The following is a 22,731-nucleotide window of genomic DNA, read 5'->3' as shown; positions in this document are numbered from 1 at the left end:
TTCATATATATAAATATATATTGGTATATAATAAATATAATATTGCATTTTATATAAAATATATTTAAAGAAACTAATCTCATATACACATCAATAATTCACTGGTAACTTTTATGTAACATTTATAGAAATTAATAAAATAATATCAATATTTTATGTAATAAAACTATTAAGTTATTTATAATTTATTAATCTAGCAATTAATAAGCAAATTTTTTTATTAATTTGTTTGATATATGCATGAAATATGCAATGCACAACACATAATATGCGTTATTCACTGGCTATCACGATTATTATTTGGAGTTGTTTTGCGGTACTCACAAAATAAAATGCATAAACTGCATATTGTAGATTTGCTAACAACTTATATATTTGCTGGCTTACACAGACTGATGCTGATACATTAAAATAGACTGTTTTTTATATCTTATGCAACTCGTGAAAGTTGCTGACTAATACGATTGCGAATAAATCAATATGTTATTTCTTATTATATATACTTTGAACAGGAACTAACGCGTGACGAGGTGGCCGAGTGGTTAAGGCGTTGGACTGCTAATCCAATGTGCTCTGCACGCGTGGGTTCGAATCCCATCCTCGTCGTCTTTTTTTTTATCGCTTTTTGCATAAAATAATATTTTTAAAAAATACTGTGAAACTACTATAATTTTTATAATAATTTTCACCTGCAATATAAATTTCATATACTTTGGAAGATCCGCACTATTCATTATTAATTATTTTAAAATGAGAAAATTAAAAGGCAGTCACATATGTTTTGTATATTATAAATAACACTAGTCTATTTATATTGAATCACTTCATATATTTACGATATTTAATCTCATAAAGTTCAATTAATTCGTAAATAAAAAAATTGTTTCAATGATATAAGTTTTACTTATATGAATTGAATTTATTACTTTACGATAAAATTCTTATTTTTTATTATATAATTATAATTATATATTATATATTAAATTATTATTATATTAATTTATTAAACAGAAATTTTGCAAACTCTCTATGTATATATTTTACAGGAAATGAGGTATATAATTTATCAAATATTTAATATAACAGTTGCGACATATTAAATATGCTTGAATTTATACACGTGACGTTTTTTACTTGCGCATTCTTGCGAAAGTCTAAAATTGCCGGTGCTACAATTGCCAATCGTAAAATAAAGGGTTTAGGGTGTGATATTAGGTCACGGACGTAAAGATGGACGTAATCTTCGCATAAAGCATACTTTTACAAAGGAGAAAATACAACGACTCTTACTCTTGTGAAGGGGTACGCCTGTCCGTGACCTAGCACCATCACCTAAAGCAGTGGCGATCAACTTTAAACAGACAAAGGGCCGCTTTTCGTCGGTGCTTTTCGATGAAAATGTGCATTGTATACATTTTTTATTTACTTTTTATTAGTTATCTATAAATATTTCAACTGAGTCTCTAAGAATCCTAATATTTTCTTCAGACAATTTTGTTGAAAAGAGCTTGTTGGAAAAGTTATTAGATAATTTAAATTTTAATTTTAATTAAATATAGCGCAACAGTTTTAATTAAATATAGTATAGTTGTAACAAATATTAAGAGAAACAAAAAATCTAAATAACTCGATTTCAAGATTATTCCGATTTAATTTGCATAAATTGTGCAAATAATTATAAGGATAAAAATATGAAATAATCTACAATTGATGATATTTAAATTAATTGGTAAATTAAAAACGTCGAAATCGAAATCATAATATCATTCATTTTTGTATTTATTATCATTCTATTTATCACATTTACTGATTTAATCCGTTTTGATATATATTTGCATCTATATATTATTGCCTGTATATTTAAAAAGAAGAAATTATGTTCTGTATGAATTTATTCGAAATATTGTTTTCTGTTTAAGATTAATCGCACCTTTCATTTTCATTATGATATATAACGATCGATCTTATAATTAGCGAGATGAGGAACAAATTTATAAATCAGGGAATTGTGTGTGTGCGATTGTCACTTTAATTAATTATTTTAATCTACAATGTTTGTTTCTCTGAAGTAATATTTGTTTCTCTCAAAAAAGTTATACGCACATAATAATTTAAGTTAAAATTTCGAATTAGAATTTCTTATAAATTCATTATTAAAAATTTAATTCTTGAGACTATAAAACTATACGCGTAGGCGATCACGCCCATTTTTTTATATATCTAATAACGAGAGCAGTAAATGTTACGTATTTCTTCACTGTTACATATATGACAACGCTTACGTTAATGTGAGAATTTGGAGAAAGCGAGTCCTTGGCAAGTTCTACAATGTCATGATATAAACATCACATGACACGTAATAAGAATACGAGATAATAAGCGAACGAGAATTATATCATCTAGTTTTTTTATTATGCTGATCAATGAGTAAACTTTGCAAGCAAGTATTTATATTTTATATCTGAGCAAATATAATATATATACGAAAAATTAATATACAAATATTGACCGATCGCGCTTTATTAAGAAAATCGCATTATCATGAGAAACATACTTTTTATTATGAAATCTATATCTATATTTCTTTTTTACAAAGGGGAATAATAAAAACTATAATAAAAACGTTATAATTAATTACATGTCTTTACATTTGCAGATGATCATTCAAGAAGGACATGTCTTTACATTTGCAGATGATCATTCAAGAAGGATATTTAAATATTCCGCGTGATGATAAGCAATCGGACGGCAAAAACGAAATGAAAAGTTATTATTACCATGATAATTGTCGCGCTCTTGAGACAAGCTGCTGTTCTGTATCAGATGCGCGATCTTAATTTCTTGATCGGGGACCACGCCCGAAATTCGTCCATGTTCCTTCTCTCGAACGACTATTCTACCTCCTCTCCTTCTGCACCTTCGTATGTTCCTTTCTGAATGATTTCCTACAAAGAAGTTTCATATACGTTTCCCTCTCCCACAGCCATGCCCAATCGCTTCGAACAAGTTTGAGCCCAAAATTCGATTGAACCCCCTACAATCTTACCCGCATATAAATAGTGGCTGGCAGATACCATTTCCAACAGAATCCAGTAGTTATTCCTTCAACAAGCAAAATGGCATTTAAGGTGAGCAGACACGTACATCAACATATTGTCGAGCACTTGTATTTTTCTTTCAGTATTTTTCTTTTTACATGCATATCAATAAATAATAGAGATTGCAAAGAATGCAAGTTTTGAAATATTAGAAATAATAGCGTTCTATGCTAAAGAAGATATTCCCTGCACAAGTTTATAATAAAATATCAAATAAATACATTCAGTTATTTATATAATCAAAGCAGTCATTTTACAAATACATCTTACTATTTATATCCCTCATATATTAATAAGTCAAATAAAGGAATAAATAGAAATAATGTTTAAATGCATTGAAAAAAATTGTTAACTTGACTATGAACTAAATTACTTGAAATTAATTTCAACTAAATTACTATTTTGTTAATTGAACATATATTAGTATTTAAGTCAAATACATGTTTTAGATTTAATGTTATATTTAAATATTTTTATATGTTCAATTAACAAAATATCATTTAGTTGAAAGGTTTAGTCAAGTTAACAACTTTTTTCTGTGTAAAATTGATTATCTTAAAACTACACAGAAAGAATTTTCTTTTAGAATTTACCCTAAAATTCATGCGACAATCGTGAAACAATATTATATTGGAAGAATTTTATATAAGAGTTTCTCTCTGATAAATATTTACCACAATAAAAAAAATATTAAATTGACATAATAAGATATAAAAAATATGTTCAATTAATTTTACCATGTACATATTGATATTTTTTATTGTGGTAAATATTCAGAGAAACTCTTATAAAATTCTTCCAATATCATATTGTTCCACGATTTTCCAGGTAAATTTTGATTTTCAAGGTAAATTCTAAGAAAAAAGTCTCTCTATGTAGGTACATAAATACATCAATTTACATATTATTTTATATTACTATATATTTATATCATGATGGCAATATTCTTCGCAGTTCGTGATACTAGCAGTCTTCGTGGCGGTGGCGAACGCCGGAGGACCAGCGGCCTACGACATCGGGACCGTGTCCGCCGATCTCAGCAGCATCGGCTACAGCCAGGAGTCCACGCAGAAGGGCTATGGCGGCCAGAACGTGGTGTCCTCGTACAGCCGGGCCGAGGACTCCGCACATTCGTCTGTCCGTGTGAGCAACAGCCGCGTGAGCAACGACCTGCTGGAGCATCACATCGGCTACGCCGCCGCCCCATTGATCGCCAAGACTTACGCCGCCCCGGCTTTGGCCAAGCCTCTGATCGCCGCACCGCAGCCTCTCATCGCCGCACCGCAGCCTCTCATCGCCGCTCAGCATTCTTTGCTCGCCGCACCGCAGCCGCTGATCGCCGCACCGCAGCCTCTGATCGCGAAAACCGCTTATGCCGCACCTGCTTTAGCCGCGTACTCCGCTCATCCTGCACCGATCCTCGCCAAGGCGAGCTACGCTTACGCACCTGCCGCTTCTTACGCCAGCCCGCTCCTGACGAAGGCCTACGCGACCCCGTTCATCGCCAAGGCACCAGTGGCAGCCCCCTTGATCGCCAAGACCTACGCACATGGATTAGCGCCGACTCTCGCGTATGCTTCTCATCCCGCCCCAGTCCTCGCCAAGACTTACGCCGCCCCTTATGCGTATGAGGCTCATGCCGCACCCGTGGTGCACGCCGCCTTCACCGGCTTCGGCACCAGCTATGCCTGGTAGACGGATTTATGTATACTTCGTTAATTCTCGCGTAAGCGACTCGCCACGATAAGTTCGAAAACTGTAACTCTCACATCCAGCAAGAGACACTTTCTTTCCAATGTTATATATCCGTGTATCCGTATATACTATGGAATCGATACTATGGAATGCATCGAAATCCTCGCGAAAGTTTCCAAGTTTATCGTTACTGCTTTTCCGTATATATGTTGCCGATTTCTCGGCTCTTTCACTGTATGAGCAACTGTTCATTACATAATTTAATTCCTCTTAAAAAAATTTACTTTGATATCAGTTTATGTTAATTTTATATATTAATAATTTATATTAATAATAAAATAAATGTTAATATGATTTATTGCCACAATTACATGTAATTCAATTAATCGATAACTTGGATTTACACGATAAAGTAAAGTTTTTTGGTATTCTTTGAATATAGATGGATGTGCTAAAAAATTGAATAGAATCATCGCGCGTTATAAGAATAAGTTAGTAAGTATAATTTAAAAAAATTCTTTATATAGTCCTCTTTTAATTTATACCCTAAATTTACTCTTGTAATACGTGTGTGTATGAAAAAAGCATATTAGCAAATTAAAAATCATTTAATTTAATCTGTTAAATAATCTATTAAAAGTTTCCACCTGATTTGTTCTAATCCATCCATTTTAAGATAATGGAAATATATACAATCTATAATCTATATTTACAATCATTACAAATTTGTTATCTAAAAATATGTAAATAAAATTAAAATTTGTTATATATATACTCACCGATCGAAGCAGTTGGTGACATCGAAATTATGTTGATCTGTAATAGAAAATTTATTATAGAAAATTCTGAATTATAGCACAGCTATTTATTGTAAGTCCAAAATAATTAATATTTTAAACAATATATTGTATATGCCGAATTTTCCATTTGATGCATACAGTAATAAACGCAGATATTTAATGGAATATAGTTTTATAAATTCTGAAAAGACTATTTATTTTTAAATAAAAATTCTTACAAAATTTATATAAAATTATTTTTCTGTAATGTGTCCTTTTTTTATTTAAAGTTAACGTATTCTTATTTCTATTTGCACATTTTTGTATCTAACAGTAAGCATAAATATCATTAATTTAATACATTCATTCACGAGAACAAAGTCATGTGCGTATAATTTGATGAGTATACACAACGAGCACAAAAGATCAGGATACAATAGAAGGCGATGTATAACGTGGATGAATGAATATGTGTCACCTAATTTCTAAGTTACAGTACGAAAAACAATTTGCATACAATGGATAATCGAAACGTACCAATCATTTCACGATATTGTGTTGTACGAATCCAGTTGAATACGTGCAACGACAGCAGACCACACTTTCACGTACGACCGGTTTCCTGTTAAATTCGGAACAGTCGCGATGATGAAACGATGCAAAATCTAATTGGAATAATATTTTTTCTTGGAATAATATATATAGATATATATATATATATACTATAATGATTTTTACTTAATCAATGCATATAGTGCTGCAGTATTAGAACATATATTTTAATTGGCTGATTGCAATCTTAAAAAAAGTTATATAAGCTCTAAGAATCTATTTTCTAAAATTTCTCAGAAAAAATAAATATATATACTCTTTGTCTCGTATTATAATACATCTCATGAATATATTAGAGATTTATTTATTTATTTTTTTACCTACCAATTATTTGTGCATGCATATGCATTTTATGTGTATGCACGTGTGAATTTAGCTATTTCGAATACATTCACTTTTTTTTTCGTTAAAGAGATAGAATCTCTCTCTAATTATGTTTTACTATTTTCATCTATATTCTTTAAATTACATCATCATCATTATACTTATTTATATTATGTCTATTGCATCAATGTAATTAAAAAAATCAATATACATAATATAAACTACAGAACTAGACTGACAATATGAATATAAATATTCAAGTCATATGACAGCTATCACGTGACAGCTGTCACAAAATTGGCGGGAAATGGGTTTAGCTCAGCTGTTCCGAACACAACATGTATGTATCTTTACGAAAGACGTGTTTAAGTCTTCAAATCGCGATAAAACGATCACGAAATCGCATGAATTATTTATTCACGCGATAATAAAGTAAAGCACGATGGATACGATTTGCACGGAAAAGTTTTACGGCGGTAAAGTGTCGAAGCGCACAGACAAATCTAAGGTTAACTGGGTGAAAACACGTCGGGTTATGCCTTCGCATATACTAGGCCCGACGCAATATTGGCAGGAATTTTACCGACAAACCGATGCCCTGACAGCGGCTGTCAAATATAGCAATAAAATAGACACGCTTTGCACTTTTGCGTATCAACAGCCCAGCGATGGTAGTCGCAGATTCGTCGTCGCTCATCCAGAGGTTTATTGGTGGTATTACAAGGAAAAACCGCCAGAAGAAAAATGTTCATACGAGGTGAATAGGCATATAGCTTTGCTTATTTTATTAAGGAATATTTAAATATATTTCTCTATATATTTTTCTATTGATTGTACTGTTATATATTGTACAATTTATAAAATTACGCATACATCATTTATAAAATCTATACGCACATATCTATACTTTTTTTATTAATCTATAAATATATATATATATATATATATATATATATAATTATAATATTATAAATGTAATTATACAAAATTGTATAAAATATAAAATTATATAAAAATTTTTCTAATTCAAAATTTTTAAGTTATTACATACAATTATATTAGAATCACGCTTTAAGTCATGAAAAGAACATTTTGCAAGTAGTATAACTTTTAGATGAAATATATTTTTTTAATATGCTCTTTGTTCTTGTTACACAAGTTTTTAAAAAAGTGGCTTAAACTTTTAACAGGTAATACCAGAAAATTCGCCGTGCTGGTTGTACCTGGATTTGGAATATCTAATCGAGTTGAATCCACTATGTAATGGATCACGCATGACCAAAACACTAATAGATATTATAATTGTGTATTTACTTACTCACTATCACTTATTGTGTGATAGAAATAACTTTTTAATACTGGACTCTACATCTAGCACAAAATTCAGCAGACATGTGATTTTCACTATGAAGGATATGGCTTTTAAAGATAACTCACATGTTGGAAAGTTCATCAAAACTATATACAATGATATTATGCTCTACCTAAAATCAGATACACAGTCGCATGGAATTTTAAATCAATTTAATAAAGCGGATATTGAGGAAATGTTTGTGGAGACAAAGCAGGGCAAAAAATTGTTTGTTGACAATGGTGTCTATACAAAGAATAGACAGTTCAGAATATATCTTTCCACTAAATGGGGAAAACAATCGTATTTAACAGTTTCTCCAGATTGTATGCATAATCCAGTATATAAATGCAGAGATAAGGAGTTAGGAATCTTTTTAGATTCCTTAATATCATATTTCCCAAACAAACCAAATTTAATTCTGCTCGAGTTTTCTAATAGAAGTGATGTAAAAGCTCAACTTTATTCAAAGACGCCAATTCAATACAATCGCAAGGATGATAATCAAATCTCACCATACCCTGAAATAGACAAATATATTAACAATCTTGTTGATCCTGGCAAAATACGCATTGTTAAATATTTTGATAAAACCAAAATATTGAGATATGAAATTTATGGTAACAGGTAGTATAATAATAAACATCTATTAATATGCTTTTCTATATATTTCTATATATAAATTTATCTTGATACATAAAATAATATAAAAAAACGTATTTTTTTATATTGTTTTATATAGGTACTGTGAAAACATTGGCAGATGTCATAAAAGTAACAACATATATTGGATTGTGGATTTAAATAAGAAAAAACTGTATCAAAAATGTCACGATGAAGACTGCTCAGGTTTTTTGTCTACCCCAAAGAATTTGCCAGAAGAAATCGTTTTCAAGCTCGATATAGAAGGTGATATTCTTATATCTGGTGCGTTTGATGAAATTGTATAGTAAAAAAGATTTATAAAACTATTAATTAACTACTCTTTATATTATAAGCTTTATATTAAAATATAATTTATATGTACAAATACTTTTATTTCTCAATAAATCTATTTTAGCATACCTTTCTTAAAAAATAATACCCAACATCTACAAATGATCCAAAATGATATAAATGTAATATTTTGTATTTAGTAGAAATAGAGTATTACAAAATAAACGCCAAACATATTGACATTATATAATTAACACATACAATTTATTTACATAATGATTATTCTAATAAAATTATTACAATTGCACTTTCTATTAATTTCTTATACAATATTATTATAATACATATTTAAAGAATATATATATATATATAACGACACTATTTTCGCTTTGTTTATTCAGGTATGGCGATATAATATTTGAATATGCTTATATATTTTATGTATTTACATTTTCTGTGCAAATATATATATATATATATATATATATACAATATAAAACAATTAAGATATTTTGTATGTATAATATGTATAATTTTTGGAAAGGGGGAAAATTAATTGATAATAAATATAACTTTATATGTATATTTCCCTGAGATACAAAAAGAAGTCAAGAACATTCAATAATAGAGCATAAATTGTATCAATTATTTAAATTGCATATAACTTTCTGTAAAAAGTACTGTAAAGATATAACTTGAAAAAGAAATTAAAATTTTTGTTAGTAGAAATTTACACTAAACAATATACAAATATATCTTACTTGTTTTATAATGTTTAAAGAGAAACAATAAGTTTGATTTGCTTTTTTATATTAGATATCTATTTATATATCATATAAATTATCAAATTAGTTCAATTCATTATTTTTTCCATAAAAGATTATCTTCTGTGTGTTCTTATTCATTAATGTTTACACATGATACAAAGAGTTTCAACAAACAAATAAAATAAAATCATAAAGACACACTTAATCAGTCTCATTACTTGCTTATGTTTTTTCTTTTTATAAAAAGTGAAAATTACTGATTAAATGAAGAATGGATGAGTTGTCATATATTCACAATTTCATATTGCTATACACAAAAGCACGTAGTATTTGTCCAATATACATTAATGAAATATTGCTCGTTCCATAAACCTGCTCTATTTCTTATCAATAGTAGATTATTTTCTTCATATGGAATCACATTAAAATATCTACTAGTCAAAAGTTACTTCATCAAATCCAATTGTCATATATCCAAAAATGCAAATAATTTTGTAAGATAGAAGTAATGTAATAGACCTTGCTCTTCTTTTGGTGTAGAATTTGGGTCCTTATTTTCAGTTTCCGGTAAATCATTTTCTCGCTGTACATCATGTGTAACATCCAATTTATCAGTACTGTTATCAGAATCATCTCTTGAATCTTGATAATCTCTCATTGATTTTTTATCGTTGTCTAAATTATCTTCTGCATCAACTTTAATTTGTTCTTTGGAAACGTCTTCTTCAGGTAACGTAAGAGGACCGTTATTAGATGCAGCTGTTTGTTTCATCAGTTTATATTTTTGGTAATCCTTTGAGGCCTGTCTCATGCGAACTAGAAAGTCTGGTAAACCTAAAATATGTACGTATATAATTATTATCACAATATATTGAAGATCTTATCATTCACTTTGTAAAAAGGAAACAGACCTCTCAATGCTACCCATGCAGTAACAGGGGATGGCACAGCAACACCAGGATCATCAAAGTAAGTAAGACCAAATTCGATGCCTGGCTCATGGAATTCTGTATAAGGCTTTATTACCATGAACGACCAATATGTCTTGACCCTGTTACATACAAAATTCAGATTAATAAAAAAGAATTTATTTAATCTTATATTTAATTTTAATTATTTATATGCAATCATTCAACCAATTCATTTCTATATCATTTAATATACAAGAAAAGAGGATTGATCAATCAAGTTAACGATATTTCATAAACACACATGTACATAAATCATCTCTGGAATCTTTTTACATACCTGTAAATTCCCCGTCTTTCTGGCACATCAGGATGTTCTGTAACTCGACTCACAATAATCACAAGTCCCTTTTCTCTATCCACGATCCATCGACGTTGATATACGTAATCTCTGTTAGAAAATAATTTCTACGCAATGCAAATTAATTAATTATTAAGTGAGAAGACCTATTCCACAATAATACATAGTATATTATACCAGACTTACAGGCCAGATCATTTCCCAATGAATAATGTCAGTACTATGATTAGTGGATGATTCTGACTTTGGATCAGTCTCAATAATTTGTAATTCTTGAGCAGTGGGATCCCACTGCTTCCTATAATCTACATCAATTTGTACTTGCAAAAAATCATCGGCAGTAACATCGGAAAATGAACCATATACTTTGTACGCAAATAATCCTCCAGAATCAGGCTCTTTTTTTCTCCATATTAACATATCTTGACGTTCGATAAAAGGCTGCCAATCTTCTGCTGTGTGTATTTTATAAATTAGTAATGAAATATATATATATATATATATATATAAGAAATGTATAAAACATCTGAATGTTGAATAATCAATGCAAAAAAACTTACAATCTTGATTACTAGAGACAGAGGACTGAACTTGATTACATTTACAATATTTTACATTAGGCTGTACAGCATCGATGACAATTCGCAAGTGACACTTGGAGCAGACTACTGTGTTGTCACGCAACTTATAAATTCCTTCAATCTCACGATTATACCTGCAAAAATAAATACAAAAATATCATTAGAAAATTATTATTCCAAAATGTTAACACAAACTCCATATAATATTTGTCACACAAACACCACCTATTAATTTCCTCATCGCTGATCCTATCTCGATCCCAATTGTACGCGGTGACGCCGACCGCGCTCACTAGGAAGTTCCTGGCGTTCCTGGCGAGTCTCAACCTCCAGGAGCGCATGAACTCCCTCAACGCTACCTCGTCCCATATCCTCGTGTACAGATGAAAGATCTGGATGTACCGTCTGATACGCTGAGCCGCGACAAACTCGAACTGTCTCTTGCAGACCTGGGTGACCTGGGTGCCCTGTTCGCGGAACCACAGACTTATTCTCTTGCGGTAACTGCCGAACTTGCTCCGATTTGGCGTCTTCGGGCTGCGATGCTGCAAAACGATGCCCTGGAGGAATCTGCCGTTGTGACCGCTGCAATTCGCGCTGAATCGTTTCAAGGCATGACCGGTCACTTTCCACGTGTACATCGTACTCGAGCTTCGATTACGGATGCGATGTGTGATCACTTATTTACATATGTAATATTTATATATATATATACAAATTCTTCCTTCACAGATGACTCGCGATGATCTACGTAACACTTTGTGTCGGTTTTCTGTCTCTTGGTCTCTCCTGGGCTCTCTATTGATCGTAAACGTGTTTATATAAAACGCGTATTTTTTTTTTTTTTTAATCAATATATTGTTACCACTCGATACCAAGTCGCTATTAAATTAATTATGCAAGGAAATCATCATCATCTTCATCATCATCGCCCGTATGCATACATAACCATCGATTGTCGATGGACGGAAGGGATGAGTTGCGCGAGCATGTGCGCATCGCATTGGGGTTAGGAGAAGGGGTGAGAGAGAGGGGAGGGTCGATCTCTCGCGGTTCGAGATTCGAATCTTCACGACACGTCGCGCACGTTTCAATTCTTCACTCCCCTTCAGAAGAAGAAAAGAAGGTAAGGAAAAAACAACATTGCATCTCGATTTTCTAGGAATTTATGGTATTCGTTCATTCTATAGCTATAATTTGTATTCATCTATGCGTACCGTTTTTTTTTTCCTTTAAACGCGTGTCGATTGTATAATCAGAGAGGTTAGAGATCCCTGAAAGAATCTTATTAGTGTTCTTTGAAATTTATTTATAAATTTAAATTTCAAGTTTCATTATTTTAATTTTAATATTAATAATTTTAATAAAATTTAATTTATTTAAAATAATATTAATTAATAGTTTAATATAAAATATTTAAATTATTTAATTTTGTTTAATTTATTTATATATAAATTTAATTATTTTAATTTATAAATTAAAAATTATAATTTATAAATTTATTAATCTTAAATTTATTTAATTTTTATTTCAAGGGCACTAAAGTATCTCTATCCAAGATGCACCCTAGTGTAATAAATTGTCATTCGGTAGGGATTTTAGTACCCCAACTAGCCACTAGAGGGCATTTTGACAGGTGTGCGCGCGATTTATATAAATCGATATATCGACGATACTTCGATACATCGGAGCGTTGATGAGTTCTTTGAAACTTGAGATTAGTGACTATATATTCAATGTTTCTTCGTTTGTTGATCGCGTTCGTATCTCCATCCTATTTCTTTGAACGAAGTGATTGAATTTGATTCTTCGGAAAGCGGAAAGTCGCCACCACGAAAAACTATTAAAGATTAAAATAATATATCGTAATCGTTGTTAAAGATCATATATAGTGTGCATAAGTGTCGAGAATAAATAAGCACCGGCAACGGATGAGGTTTATTTATCACAGGCAAGTTTCGGATATCGTTTTTTTATTAACGTTTTATCTCAGTTACAATTTTGATTACATACATATAATGTGGATCCTTCTTTAAACACATGGTTGCTATGATACAAATGACGAGGATAAAAATTTGGAGTGCGTAAAAATGTAATTAGATGACAATTTTATTTTTGTTTTCATTTTCTTTTTTTCTTTTTTTCCTTTTCTTTCATCCCTTATTACTTCATTGGTCATGGCGATGGGCCAAAAGCTTTTGTACGTATATTAATATAATATACCGAGTTTGGCCCATGTCCACTAAAGTGGGTAGGTAGGTAGGTAGGTAATATCCTTGATCGCAATTAAATCGTCCCTAATTCGCTAATATTTTACACACTAACAGTGCGCATTCGTCGCTCAAGACTGATGATCCGGTGTTACAGATCTGATCTCGACCCGCCGATCTCAGGATTGTGTTTCTCATCATCGATCACAGAGAGAGAGGCTTTTTCGGACCTTGCAGTGTCCCAAATTCAAAGGACAGTATTTACAGAAGAGACGACAACACGTGGTGAGTGGTTATTACATTTACATCTTTTTCTTGCGTCTTGTTTGCTTGATGCTTATATATAGGCATCGGAAGAACAAAAAAGTTCTGCAAAACTTGGACATCTAATTATTTTTAACGCTTAGATTATTCTTTTTCTAAGCACAGATTTAAAGAAAAAAAATTTAATTAACATGGACCCAATTACATGGAGAGAATTTTCTCTTAGAATTTACCCAAAAATCATGGTAATCGTGAGACAATATATTGGGAGAATTTTATAAAAGTTTTTTTGGTTAAAATTTACCACGATAAAAAATATTAATACACTGAAAAAAAATTATTAAATTAAATATTTATTTCAATACTACCTAATAAATCATTTATTTGAAACAAATAAATATTTATTTGTATGAAAAGAATTTTCTTATATCAAATCAATATTTTTCACATCAAATCAATATTATTAGTTTCAAATAAATAATTTATTATTTATTTGGCAGTATTGAAATAAATATTTATTGGAAGTCAATAAATTTTTTTTCACTGTATGTACATAACAAATTTTATTAAAATTTTAATAAAATTAATCAAACATATTTTTTATATCTTATTGTGGTAGATAATATTTTTTATTGTAGCAAACATCAATCAAAAAATCTCTTATAAAATTCTTTCAATATCATATTGTTCCACAATTACCATAATTTTTAGGGTAAGTTTTAAAAATTCTTTCTACAATCTAATATTTGTTTTCACGAAAATAAGCATTAATTCTATCGACATTCTTGATCGAAGAAAATAATTGAATCATAATATCTATAATTATTTAACAAAGAAAATCGTCCTATCAAAACCGCCCATAGATAGAATCGCGTTCTTTTCGCATTTCGATTCAATAATTATAATCGGACGAATTATACGAGGACGAAGACTTTAAAAATGCCTCGCCAGGACGAAAATGAGAAGAAGTCCTCTGAACTTGGAACAACGAGATGTGTTTTTGCCTTCGCTTGTGTTCGTCGTGCAGCGACGAGTGGCACGCGTTTCTCTTTCCCTCCCTTAGCATTATATACAGGACTGACCATTTATCAACAATTATTTGGAATTATTCATCCTTTAAGATAAACAGCATCGGGTGGACAACAGGGTGAGAGACGTTAAATCGGTCTAGGATCGCGGCTACGATAATTGTTCGACTTTCCGCATCGCGCTTCCGATAACTCTAATCAGCTTCTCCTGAGATTCGGTCGGTGATATGCAATTTGATTGAAGATAATTATATATTCTGCGTAGATCGCGGCGTAATAATCGCGTAATAATTCCAAGTCATATAATTGATAATCGAGGAACGATTAGGATAAACACGATCATCTTAAATAAATGATTCATTAAAAAACTTGGCAAAATTATTTTTTGTAAAGATAAAAAACATTTGAATATATTGCACACTTCTCGATTCTCATATTTTTTTTTGTTATGTTCAATTTCTCTGAAATTGCATGCAAATTATCAAAAGAAATTTCAAATATCCAATAAAGACAATTAAAATATTAGAGAATCTAAATATTTCAAGTGGAACTTTTTGTGGAATAATTAAATGAGATAATTGAGGAATTTTGAATAAACAAAAGTAGTCCTACGACTTAAAGAATCGATCGGTTTTATTTTTATTTTATTAGACTCCCAAAAATACGACATTCCTCTTCCTTAGTCAAAATGTACTAGATATCTTTTTGATTCTCAAAATCAGATCATTATGCAGCGAAGAATCTTGCAATTTCGCGAAATTATCAGCGTGTATAATTCGAACGATTCATGCTCTCAGACGTTTAAAATATATCAAATTACATTTAGATTTAAAAGTGGTTTTGTCTCGATAGAGAAATAAAAATAATTCGTTGAAATCTGTAGATTTAAGAAATAAATTAGCTTTCCTTTTTAATATTTTCTATTTTCTTGCGATGAAATAGCAATCGTTATCATGATCAGATTAATCAAGTAAAATATATTGGATGAATAAGTCTGTTGAACGAACACGATACTCTATACGCGAACATTAAATGAACAATTTATTTATTAACAATCCATCAAATATTAATCGTGAATTACGACATTGCGGCAAATGTCGTGCTAAATCTTGTCAATGAATAGAAATTAAACTAAATGAAATCGCTTGCTGTTTATCAGTCTACTTCTGATCATCAAATCTTTTTCCGGTTCTTGTTTTAAAAAAATCAAATCGAGTTGATTAAAATTAAAATTAATAAAAAACGACTTGTCTAACACAAATCCTACGTCAAGTCTAAAAACGACTGGATGATTTATTCAGGCTCTGAATAGAAAATTTGTAAAATATATGTCGCGAGATAAATCTTTTTCAGGCTGCAACGTCACTTAAACGCGTCAAAGTACAATCAAATTGTTTTTATATTGCAAAGAATAACAAGATGAATAATAAGGAAAATAACATCGAACGACGCATTGCAGATACTTCTGTCCTACCCTATTATAATCCTTATTAGTTCTTTCATTATTTGCATTATCGGATCTGCATCTCGAAGTAGACGGAACCTCACAAACTTCCGCGTCCTAATTCGCGATTAATCAATAATGCACAAAGTCCAAACAATGATCGCTAATTAATTGTACATCGCGAGATCCGCCATAGGCTTAGAATTAATAATAATAAATTTGGTGAAAATAAATGTTATTATAATACAATAATTATACAATAATCTACGGTAATCAGCCAATTTTAATATAAGCCGAAAATAATTTTGAATTATTTCGAAATAATGCCTCGAGGTAGACAAAAATTCGTTCAAAATCAATCGGTTTTTTTCACGGCTTCATGAATTACGTACAATTTGCATAATCGCGAAGGATTTAATTAAAGGCCATTTTAATATGCTTAATAATGCAGCTTGCAGCAAGAATTTGACGCAAATTTATTCAATTTCTCTGGCATGTGTAATTATATGCATAAATATTTCATACAATTGTAAAATAAAAGTTTCACTCATTAGATAAAATCAGTAAAAATAAATTTCAAAGGCGTTGATTAATTTCTAATATTAACGTACTAATTAAAGAATAATTTACAAAAAAAATGAAAATTGATTTTAAGTACATGATTTTTAATTTGATTATCATTTCTACTTATTAGTAAAAAATCTTATTTTCGTTGGTATGCTAAAATTCGCAAAATTACTTAGCAATTTTAAATCAGTCTAAAAAAGGAAGATATATATTTAAGACTCTAAAAAACATATACATAGTATTATAGTTTGAAAATTTTTTTAAATAAAAATTTCTAAAATACGCGAAGTGTTAATCAGAGGGGAAACTTTTACTCGCAATACAAGTAAATCATATTCGTTGATGTATCAAAGCTGCATTACAATATGTAACGTGCGAATCAAACATGATGACCGAATTAGAGGTAAAAACAGAAGATTCACTAACAAAATTACACTAGTCCTTTGATTGCTTACGAGAGCGTCGAGCATCGTGCAACAAAGACCGTAATTAACGCAAAATCACGTTAAGTAATTAAGAAATGATCATGTTAACGACTTTTCGTAATAAATTTTCCATTGTCTTTCGCACTCGTCGTCCTTTATGAGCGGTTGTACATTTTGCGCGGAAACGAGAAGCGCGACTTCAAAGGGCGAGCGTTTCAATTTTATCCCGACAATCTCTTCTGATAGTCATAGAGAAAGATTCAGCATTTAAATATATATATGTATATATATATATATATATATATATATATATATTTAAAATAAAATATAGGAGAAAATTTGCGCAATTCCGCGTCTTGCAGATTTCGAAGAAATATAAAGAAAGAAGAGAATGAAATGCAATTCGAAATCAAAAGCCGCTTTCTCGCAGATTAATTCCTACGATCCTAGGTCATCCGCCTTGTGTGCGATCTGTCACTCTATTATGATCGATACTTTCACTGAGCCCGTTGTCCCTCCGCATTCCTCTTGCGCATTAAAAAAAACTTGACTTCGCACAAGTATGACCCCCGTACAGTGATAAACAATCACGAGGAGACTATTGCTCGAGACATTCCCCGTAGAAGCGACAACTCGCAGAAGCATTGATCCAAAATTAAAATAGCTTCTGAAGACTGAAGATGCGGCCGAGAGTTTGCGCGTCTCATCTCGCATCCCCTGGCTATTTTCTCAACGCTGTTTCGAAGTGCATCGCCGACTATTCGAACGGAACACAGATGGAACTTATCTCCGCGTAATTTTAATTTAAATCAATATGCACTCCATAAGAGAGAAAGGGAGAGGGAGAAAGAGAGATAATAATTGAATGATACATACTTAAAAAAATGATATCTAACGCAAGATTGCGCGAGGACATCCGACGATGTTTGGTAAATCTTCATCAACGATCCGAGGACCGATTCCACCGGTTAATTCGACTTGAGCGGTTCTTCATCTCCTCATATAAGATTCGAGCTAGAAAGAAGAGAAAAATCAATACAAATACCGCGGTTGAAAAAGCTAATCGTCATCGGTGAATAAAGCCAACTTGATGAAATGGTCGACTTGGACAAGTGACATTGCGAATATGTGTGACTAGTGCGATATCGCGGAATGTCGAGATGCCTTGTTTGCTCGAAAAGCTACTTGTGAACCGCGTTGTTTATGTTCGGATCGGACTACTATAACAGAAGATCATCACAGTCCTTTCCTTATATGGAGGGGCGAAATCGTGCCGCTCGAGGCCTAGGCGATGCACTTTCTCCCGGCAAAAGGATCCCTTGAGTTTTCCGTATCGTAAGTTTTCGCCTCCGCGCGACTCTCTGTCGCATTGTAGTGATTGTATATTTTGTTTTTTATTCGCGACTTGGTCGCGCGGACGCGCTACTTTCGAGTTTCGGCCTAAGGAAAATGCCTTCTTTTAGTGGGGGCATTTATAATTTTCGGCTTTTCGTGCGTGTTTCGCTAACAATTAAAAATTTGTTCGCCTATTATACTTATCATTTCGTGTATTTTTTGTCGTTTAAATTCAATTCACATTATTAGGGTATAATAATTAATTAATTAATTAATTAATTATAATAGTGTCATTATAATTCGTAATAATATACAACATTTGTCAATAGATCATTTATGCTAAAACCCACCGCATGCTCGTGTCGAAATCTCTCACATTCGTACATTCTCTCCCGTAACATTCACACATATCACACACGCGCTCCTAATGCACACGTGCGTTTTCTTTCTCCGTCTTTCTCTCTCTCTCACACACTCTCTGCGATTTCGCTTAGCTTTCTCTCGTTCTTTCTCCCTCTTATACGCACAAGTATATTTTGCGAAAAACACCTTTCTCTTGCTTTCGCACACTCTCACGCCGTGGGACTGTACTTGCTTCACGCGTGGCTTATCTAACTAATTCACGAATCTTTTGTGTGTGATTCTGGAGCAAGTATATATGCATGTAACTGTATGTACGTGTAAATGCGTGTGCAACGACACGCGCGCGTGTCTCTTTTTCTTACGTCACACGCGGACTCGTCTCTCGCTCTCGCTCTCTTTCTCTCTCTCTCTCTCTCTCATCTTGGTACATTCTACGTATAAGCCACATTCGCTCTCGTATCTGTGTGTAGCCTACTTTATTTCAATCTAAGAAAAAGAAAGAAGAAAAAAAATAAGATACAAGATCAATGTACGGCAACACATGCGTTCGTATTTAAAAATCAGCGAAATAATATGAGAACACAATGGCGATCTCTCGGAGAAAGAGGAAAATTATAAGAATGATACTCGTGTGATGCACACGAGTACGTCCGATGATAGTCTTTGTACACATCTTAAAATATATTCCCGCGCGATTTCCGACCCGATACCAAAAAATGCAGAAAACATCGCTTTCTAGAGAGGATATAAATTCCACGATGGACTTTTTATATGTATATGCGCCCCGTATCTCTTTTCCCATTGCTCCTTCTGTGTCAAAAATCTGACAAATAATCGGATTCGATTCGTTCCTTTGCGGAGTCGAGAATGGTCCGAGTCAAAGATCCCGAAAACACGATGCACTGCTCTAATCTTGTTCAGAAAGGAACACCGTTCTTTCGACTACAGTTAAAATCGAATAAACAGTATAAAAGGATTTGATCTTAAATCTTCGCGCAACAGAAATTAAAACCTTCTCTCGTTGCGACGATGCAGATTCAATTACATATGAATTATATATCAAATACATCTGTATATATGTGTATATATAAATATATATATATTTATATAATATATATATAATATATTATATATATACATATATATATACAGGGTGTCCGGTAACTAACGGACCAACGATTACAAGTGGATTCTTTGGTCAATTTGGGAACGATTTTTCCTTAGCAAAAATGTTGAGAAGTCAATAATTTTCGACCAATAATTTTTTAATCATTGGTCCGTTAGTTACCGGACACCCTGTATATATATATTTATTATATATATAATATATATTTATTTATATATATAATAATAGATATTTTATATATATTATATATGTATTTGAAAAGTTTGAATTTCGAAATCGAAGCAGACCTCGTACTCAAATAATGATATGCAAGAAAACGCCAAAGGAATCGCAGAATTCGTGTGATGTATTATAATTACAACTAAAACGATGTTCTCCTTTCTTACATTTCGACGCGCGATAATGTGACCTTCAAATCTCATCAACGCAAGTTGTTTTTCCATGTACGTACATGTGAATACTTAAAATATTATATTTTTTCTAATTTGAGTAAATGATTTGCAACGATGATTCATTATAAGTAATCATAATCATCGTACATGGAAAAAAACAAAGATCACATCAATCATCAAGTATAATAGTACCGATGATTTAAAAAAAAAGGAATAATTTAATGTTCTTTTTAAAAAGCATCCGAATGCTAAAAGAAGGGAACACGTAACGAATCACAAAAATGTAAAAAATAGGAACAAATGCGACGCGTCTAAACATATAACGAGGAACATACATGATGTTTAAAATGTAACGCGCAAGGAACTTTATTTAAGAAAGATTTACATGTTCGTATCGTATGTGTTTTATGTATGTATATTTTCACCTGACGTACATTGTGTGCATTGTATCAAATCACCACGCGCACATACATTACTAACATGTTAAATAATATTATAAAAGTCCTAATGTTTCCGTTAAAAAAAGCCCTGGTTAAAAATAGAAACATGATCAGATCAGTGAACGTAAATTATTCACCTGAATATATAAACCCACATATAAAGATTGATACCGTATTGTTGAGTCCAAGAATATTTTACACTTGTGTAACCATTATTATATTATCAATAATGTCGAACGTTTGGAAACAAGGTCCCTCTTACATGCTTAACGTGCAAAAAATCTTACACTTTCCGTGGTTCGTCAAATAATTATAATAATAATAAAAGATAAACTTCTATAACGAGCCCTCGGGATAATCAGCAGACCTAACTTATGTGCATTGATGTTCGATCAATCCCCGCATTTAAAAACACTTTTGAATCAAAAATGATTCTGTGTAGCTTTCTCTCTTCCACACACACATACACACTTTCTTTGTCTCCGATTTATTTATTCAAATCCTCACATACTCATTTTTTCCTCTCTGTCTTTCCCTCTTACATATCCCGAGCATATATTCTCTCCCACTATCATACCACACATTCTGCTCAACTTGCACACTGACACTATCATACCACACATTCTGCCCAACTTGCACAAATACGTACTTACGATATAGTCTTACAATATTTTATATTCATTTACTCTATTAATTATACCAATACTGTTGACGGATAGAGATTCATTCACAGCTCGCACTAGAGCGGACAATCGTCTCTGATGCGTGTAGCATTAACGTTCTTTTTTCTCGCTTTCTACTTTTTTGTTGAAAAGCGATCTTTCACTGTGCAGTCACGTTGTATCTTTCACCTTTCATATTTAATATAATTTTTGACATAAAGTTTTTATCACACGCTAAAACGCTTGATCTTTATTTCAGAGATCATTGTCCATCCGCACGGTATTTTAAAACGATACAATTCACGAGTAAACGGGTCCAAAATTCTTTTCTATTTATCTACCACTTCCTTCTCTCGATTTCTTCGTTATCTTCCCGTATCATCGTGACGGATTCAAAGATACCACACTTTCCTCCTCCCCTCATCCGTCCAAGAATAAGAAAAACGTTACGAACTCGAGCAGACTGCCACCATATATAAGTTCGTTTTTATCTTCATCCTCGATAGTGTCGCAACATCGACTGCAGTAGAGCTGCAGGGTCGCTTGACAACTCGGCACGGAATTTATCTATCGATGAACCAGAGCACAAACCTAACTTTATCGCACAAAACGTATTTCTCGCTCACAAACGAGTTCCGTACATCATTTTCTGGTCCAATCATCTAGTTTTCGCGCGAGATGATCCGTACGTTCTCGAAAACAATGTAATTACTTGTGACCGCGCTGCGCGAGAAAATATTCAATCTGCTGCAGACAGAGCAGTTGCTGTACCAGGCTCTGCAGCGGATCCTGACCAGGTTGCAATTGACCCTGCTGCTGCTGTTGCCCCTGGAGTCCTTGCGGCTGCGTCAAACCTCCACCAGTAGGCTGAGCAGACGTAGGTGGCAGCATCGTGGTACCCGGACCTGATTGCTCGGCCAGCAACTGACGCTGCAGTTGCTGTGCCTGGTAATGAGCCATCGCCATCAGCTCCGAGGACTCCATGCCCATCGAGGCGGCGGCAGCGGCGGCTGCGGCGGCGGCGGCGGCGGCGGCCACGTGACCCAATTGCTCCGGATGATGG

The 22,731-nt window shown here is 32.3% G+C and overlaps 4 protein-coding genes and 1 non-coding gene across 5 annotated transcripts; 3 read left to right on the top strand and 2 right to left on the bottom strand.

Moving 5' to 3' along the window:
- Positions 1-524: 524 nt before the first annotated feature.
- Positions 525-606, top strand: TRNAS-GCU (transfer RNA serine (anticodon GCU)). Its single transcript has one exon. It is a non-coding gene; the product is annotated as a tRNA-Ser (tRNA).
- A 2,201-nt stretch (positions 607-2,807) lies between these two features.
- LOC114936199 (uncharacterized) lies at positions 2,808-5,410 on the top strand. The gene is made up of 2 exons (XM_029309307.2): positions 2,808-3,128; positions 4,053-5,410. The coding sequence occupies exons 1-2, from the start codon at positions 3,117-3,119 to the stop codon at positions 4,791-4,793; spliced, it is 753 nt and encodes a 250-aa protein (XP_029165140.1). The 5' UTR covers positions 2,808-3,116; the 3' UTR covers positions 4,794-5,410.
- Positions 5,411-6,798: 1,388 nt separating this feature from the next.
- On the top strand, positions 6,799-8,923 carry LOC114936223 (DNA-directed primase/polymerase protein). The gene is made up of 3 exons (XM_029309340.2): positions 6,799-7,265; positions 7,699-8,486; positions 8,602-8,923. The coding sequence occupies exons 1-3, from the start codon at positions 6,951-6,953 to the stop codon at positions 8,807-8,809; spliced, it is 1,311 nt and encodes a 436-aa protein (XP_029165173.2). The 5' UTR covers positions 6,799-6,950; the 3' UTR covers positions 8,810-8,923.
- Positions 8,924-9,343: 420 nt separating this feature from the next.
- On the bottom strand, positions 9,344-12,394 carry LOC114936205 (stAR-related lipid transfer protein 7, mitochondrial). Its single transcript, XM_029309314.2, has 6 exons — positions 11,638-12,394; positions 11,392-11,546; positions 11,018-11,286; positions 10,811-10,938; positions 10,474-10,613; positions 9,344-10,396 (listed from the first exon to the last, which is right to left on the bottom strand). Exons 1-6 carry the CDS (start codon positions 12,051-12,053, stop codon positions 10,029-10,031), a joined length of 1,476 nt encoding a protein of 491 aa, XP_029165147.1. The 5' UTR covers positions 12,054-12,394; the 3' UTR covers positions 9,344-10,028.
- A 974-nt stretch (positions 12,395-13,368) lies between these two features.
- Positions 13,369-22,715, bottom strand: LOC146721900 (uncharacterized). The gene has a single exon (XM_085485980.1). The coding sequence runs from the start codon at positions 22,656-22,658 to the stop codon at positions 22,377-22,379; it is 282 nt and encodes a 93-aa protein (XP_085342106.1). The 5' UTR covers positions 22,659-22,715; the 3' UTR covers positions 13,369-22,376.
- Between the last annotated feature and the right edge of the window lie 16 nt (positions 22,716-22,731).

Source organism: Nylanderia fulva, unplaced genomic scaffold (assembly GCF_048542155.1).
Source record: "Nylanderia fulva isolate GAGA-0341 unplaced genomic scaffold, ASM4854215v1 Scaffold4, whole genome shotgun sequence".
NCBI lineage: Eukaryota > Metazoa > Arthropoda > Insecta > Hymenoptera > Formicidae > Nylanderia > Nylanderia fulva.
This window is presented reverse-complemented; position numbering and strand designations above follow the sequence as displayed.

What these genes read in the sequence shown, in the direction of transcription:
- LOC114936205 (XM_029309314.2), bottom strand. Translation starts at nt 12,053, where the DNA reads ATGTACACGTGGAAAGTGACCGGTCATGCCTTGAAACGATTCAGCGCG. An exon ending in GAAAGACGGGGAATTTACAG is followed by an intron (nt 10,614 to 10,810) that starts GTATGTAAAAAG and finishes TGTATGTAACAG; the next exon opens with GGTCAAGACATATTGGTCGT. An exon ending in TGCATGGGTAGCATTGAGAG is followed by an intron (nt 10,397 to 10,473) that starts GTCTGTTTCCTT and finishes TACATATTTTAG; the next exon opens with GTTTACCAGACTTTCTAGTT.
- LOC114936223 (XM_029309340.2), top strand. Translation starts at nt 6,951, where the DNA reads ATGGATACGATTTGCACGGAAAAGTTTTACGGCGGTAAAGTGTCGAAG. An exon ending in AAGAAAAATGTTCATACGAG is followed by an intron (nt 7,266 to 7,698) that starts GTGAATAGGCAT and finishes AACTTTTAACAG; the next exon opens with GTAATACCAGAAAATTCGCC. An exon ending in TATGAAATTTATGGTAACAG is followed by an intron (nt 8,487 to 8,601) that starts GTAGTATAATAA and finishes TGTTTTATATAG; the next exon opens with GTACTGTGAAAACATTGGCA.
- LOC146721900 (XM_085485980.1), bottom strand. Translation starts at nt 22,658, where the DNA reads ATGGGCATGGAGTCCTCGGAGCTGATGGCGATGGCTCATTACCAGGCA.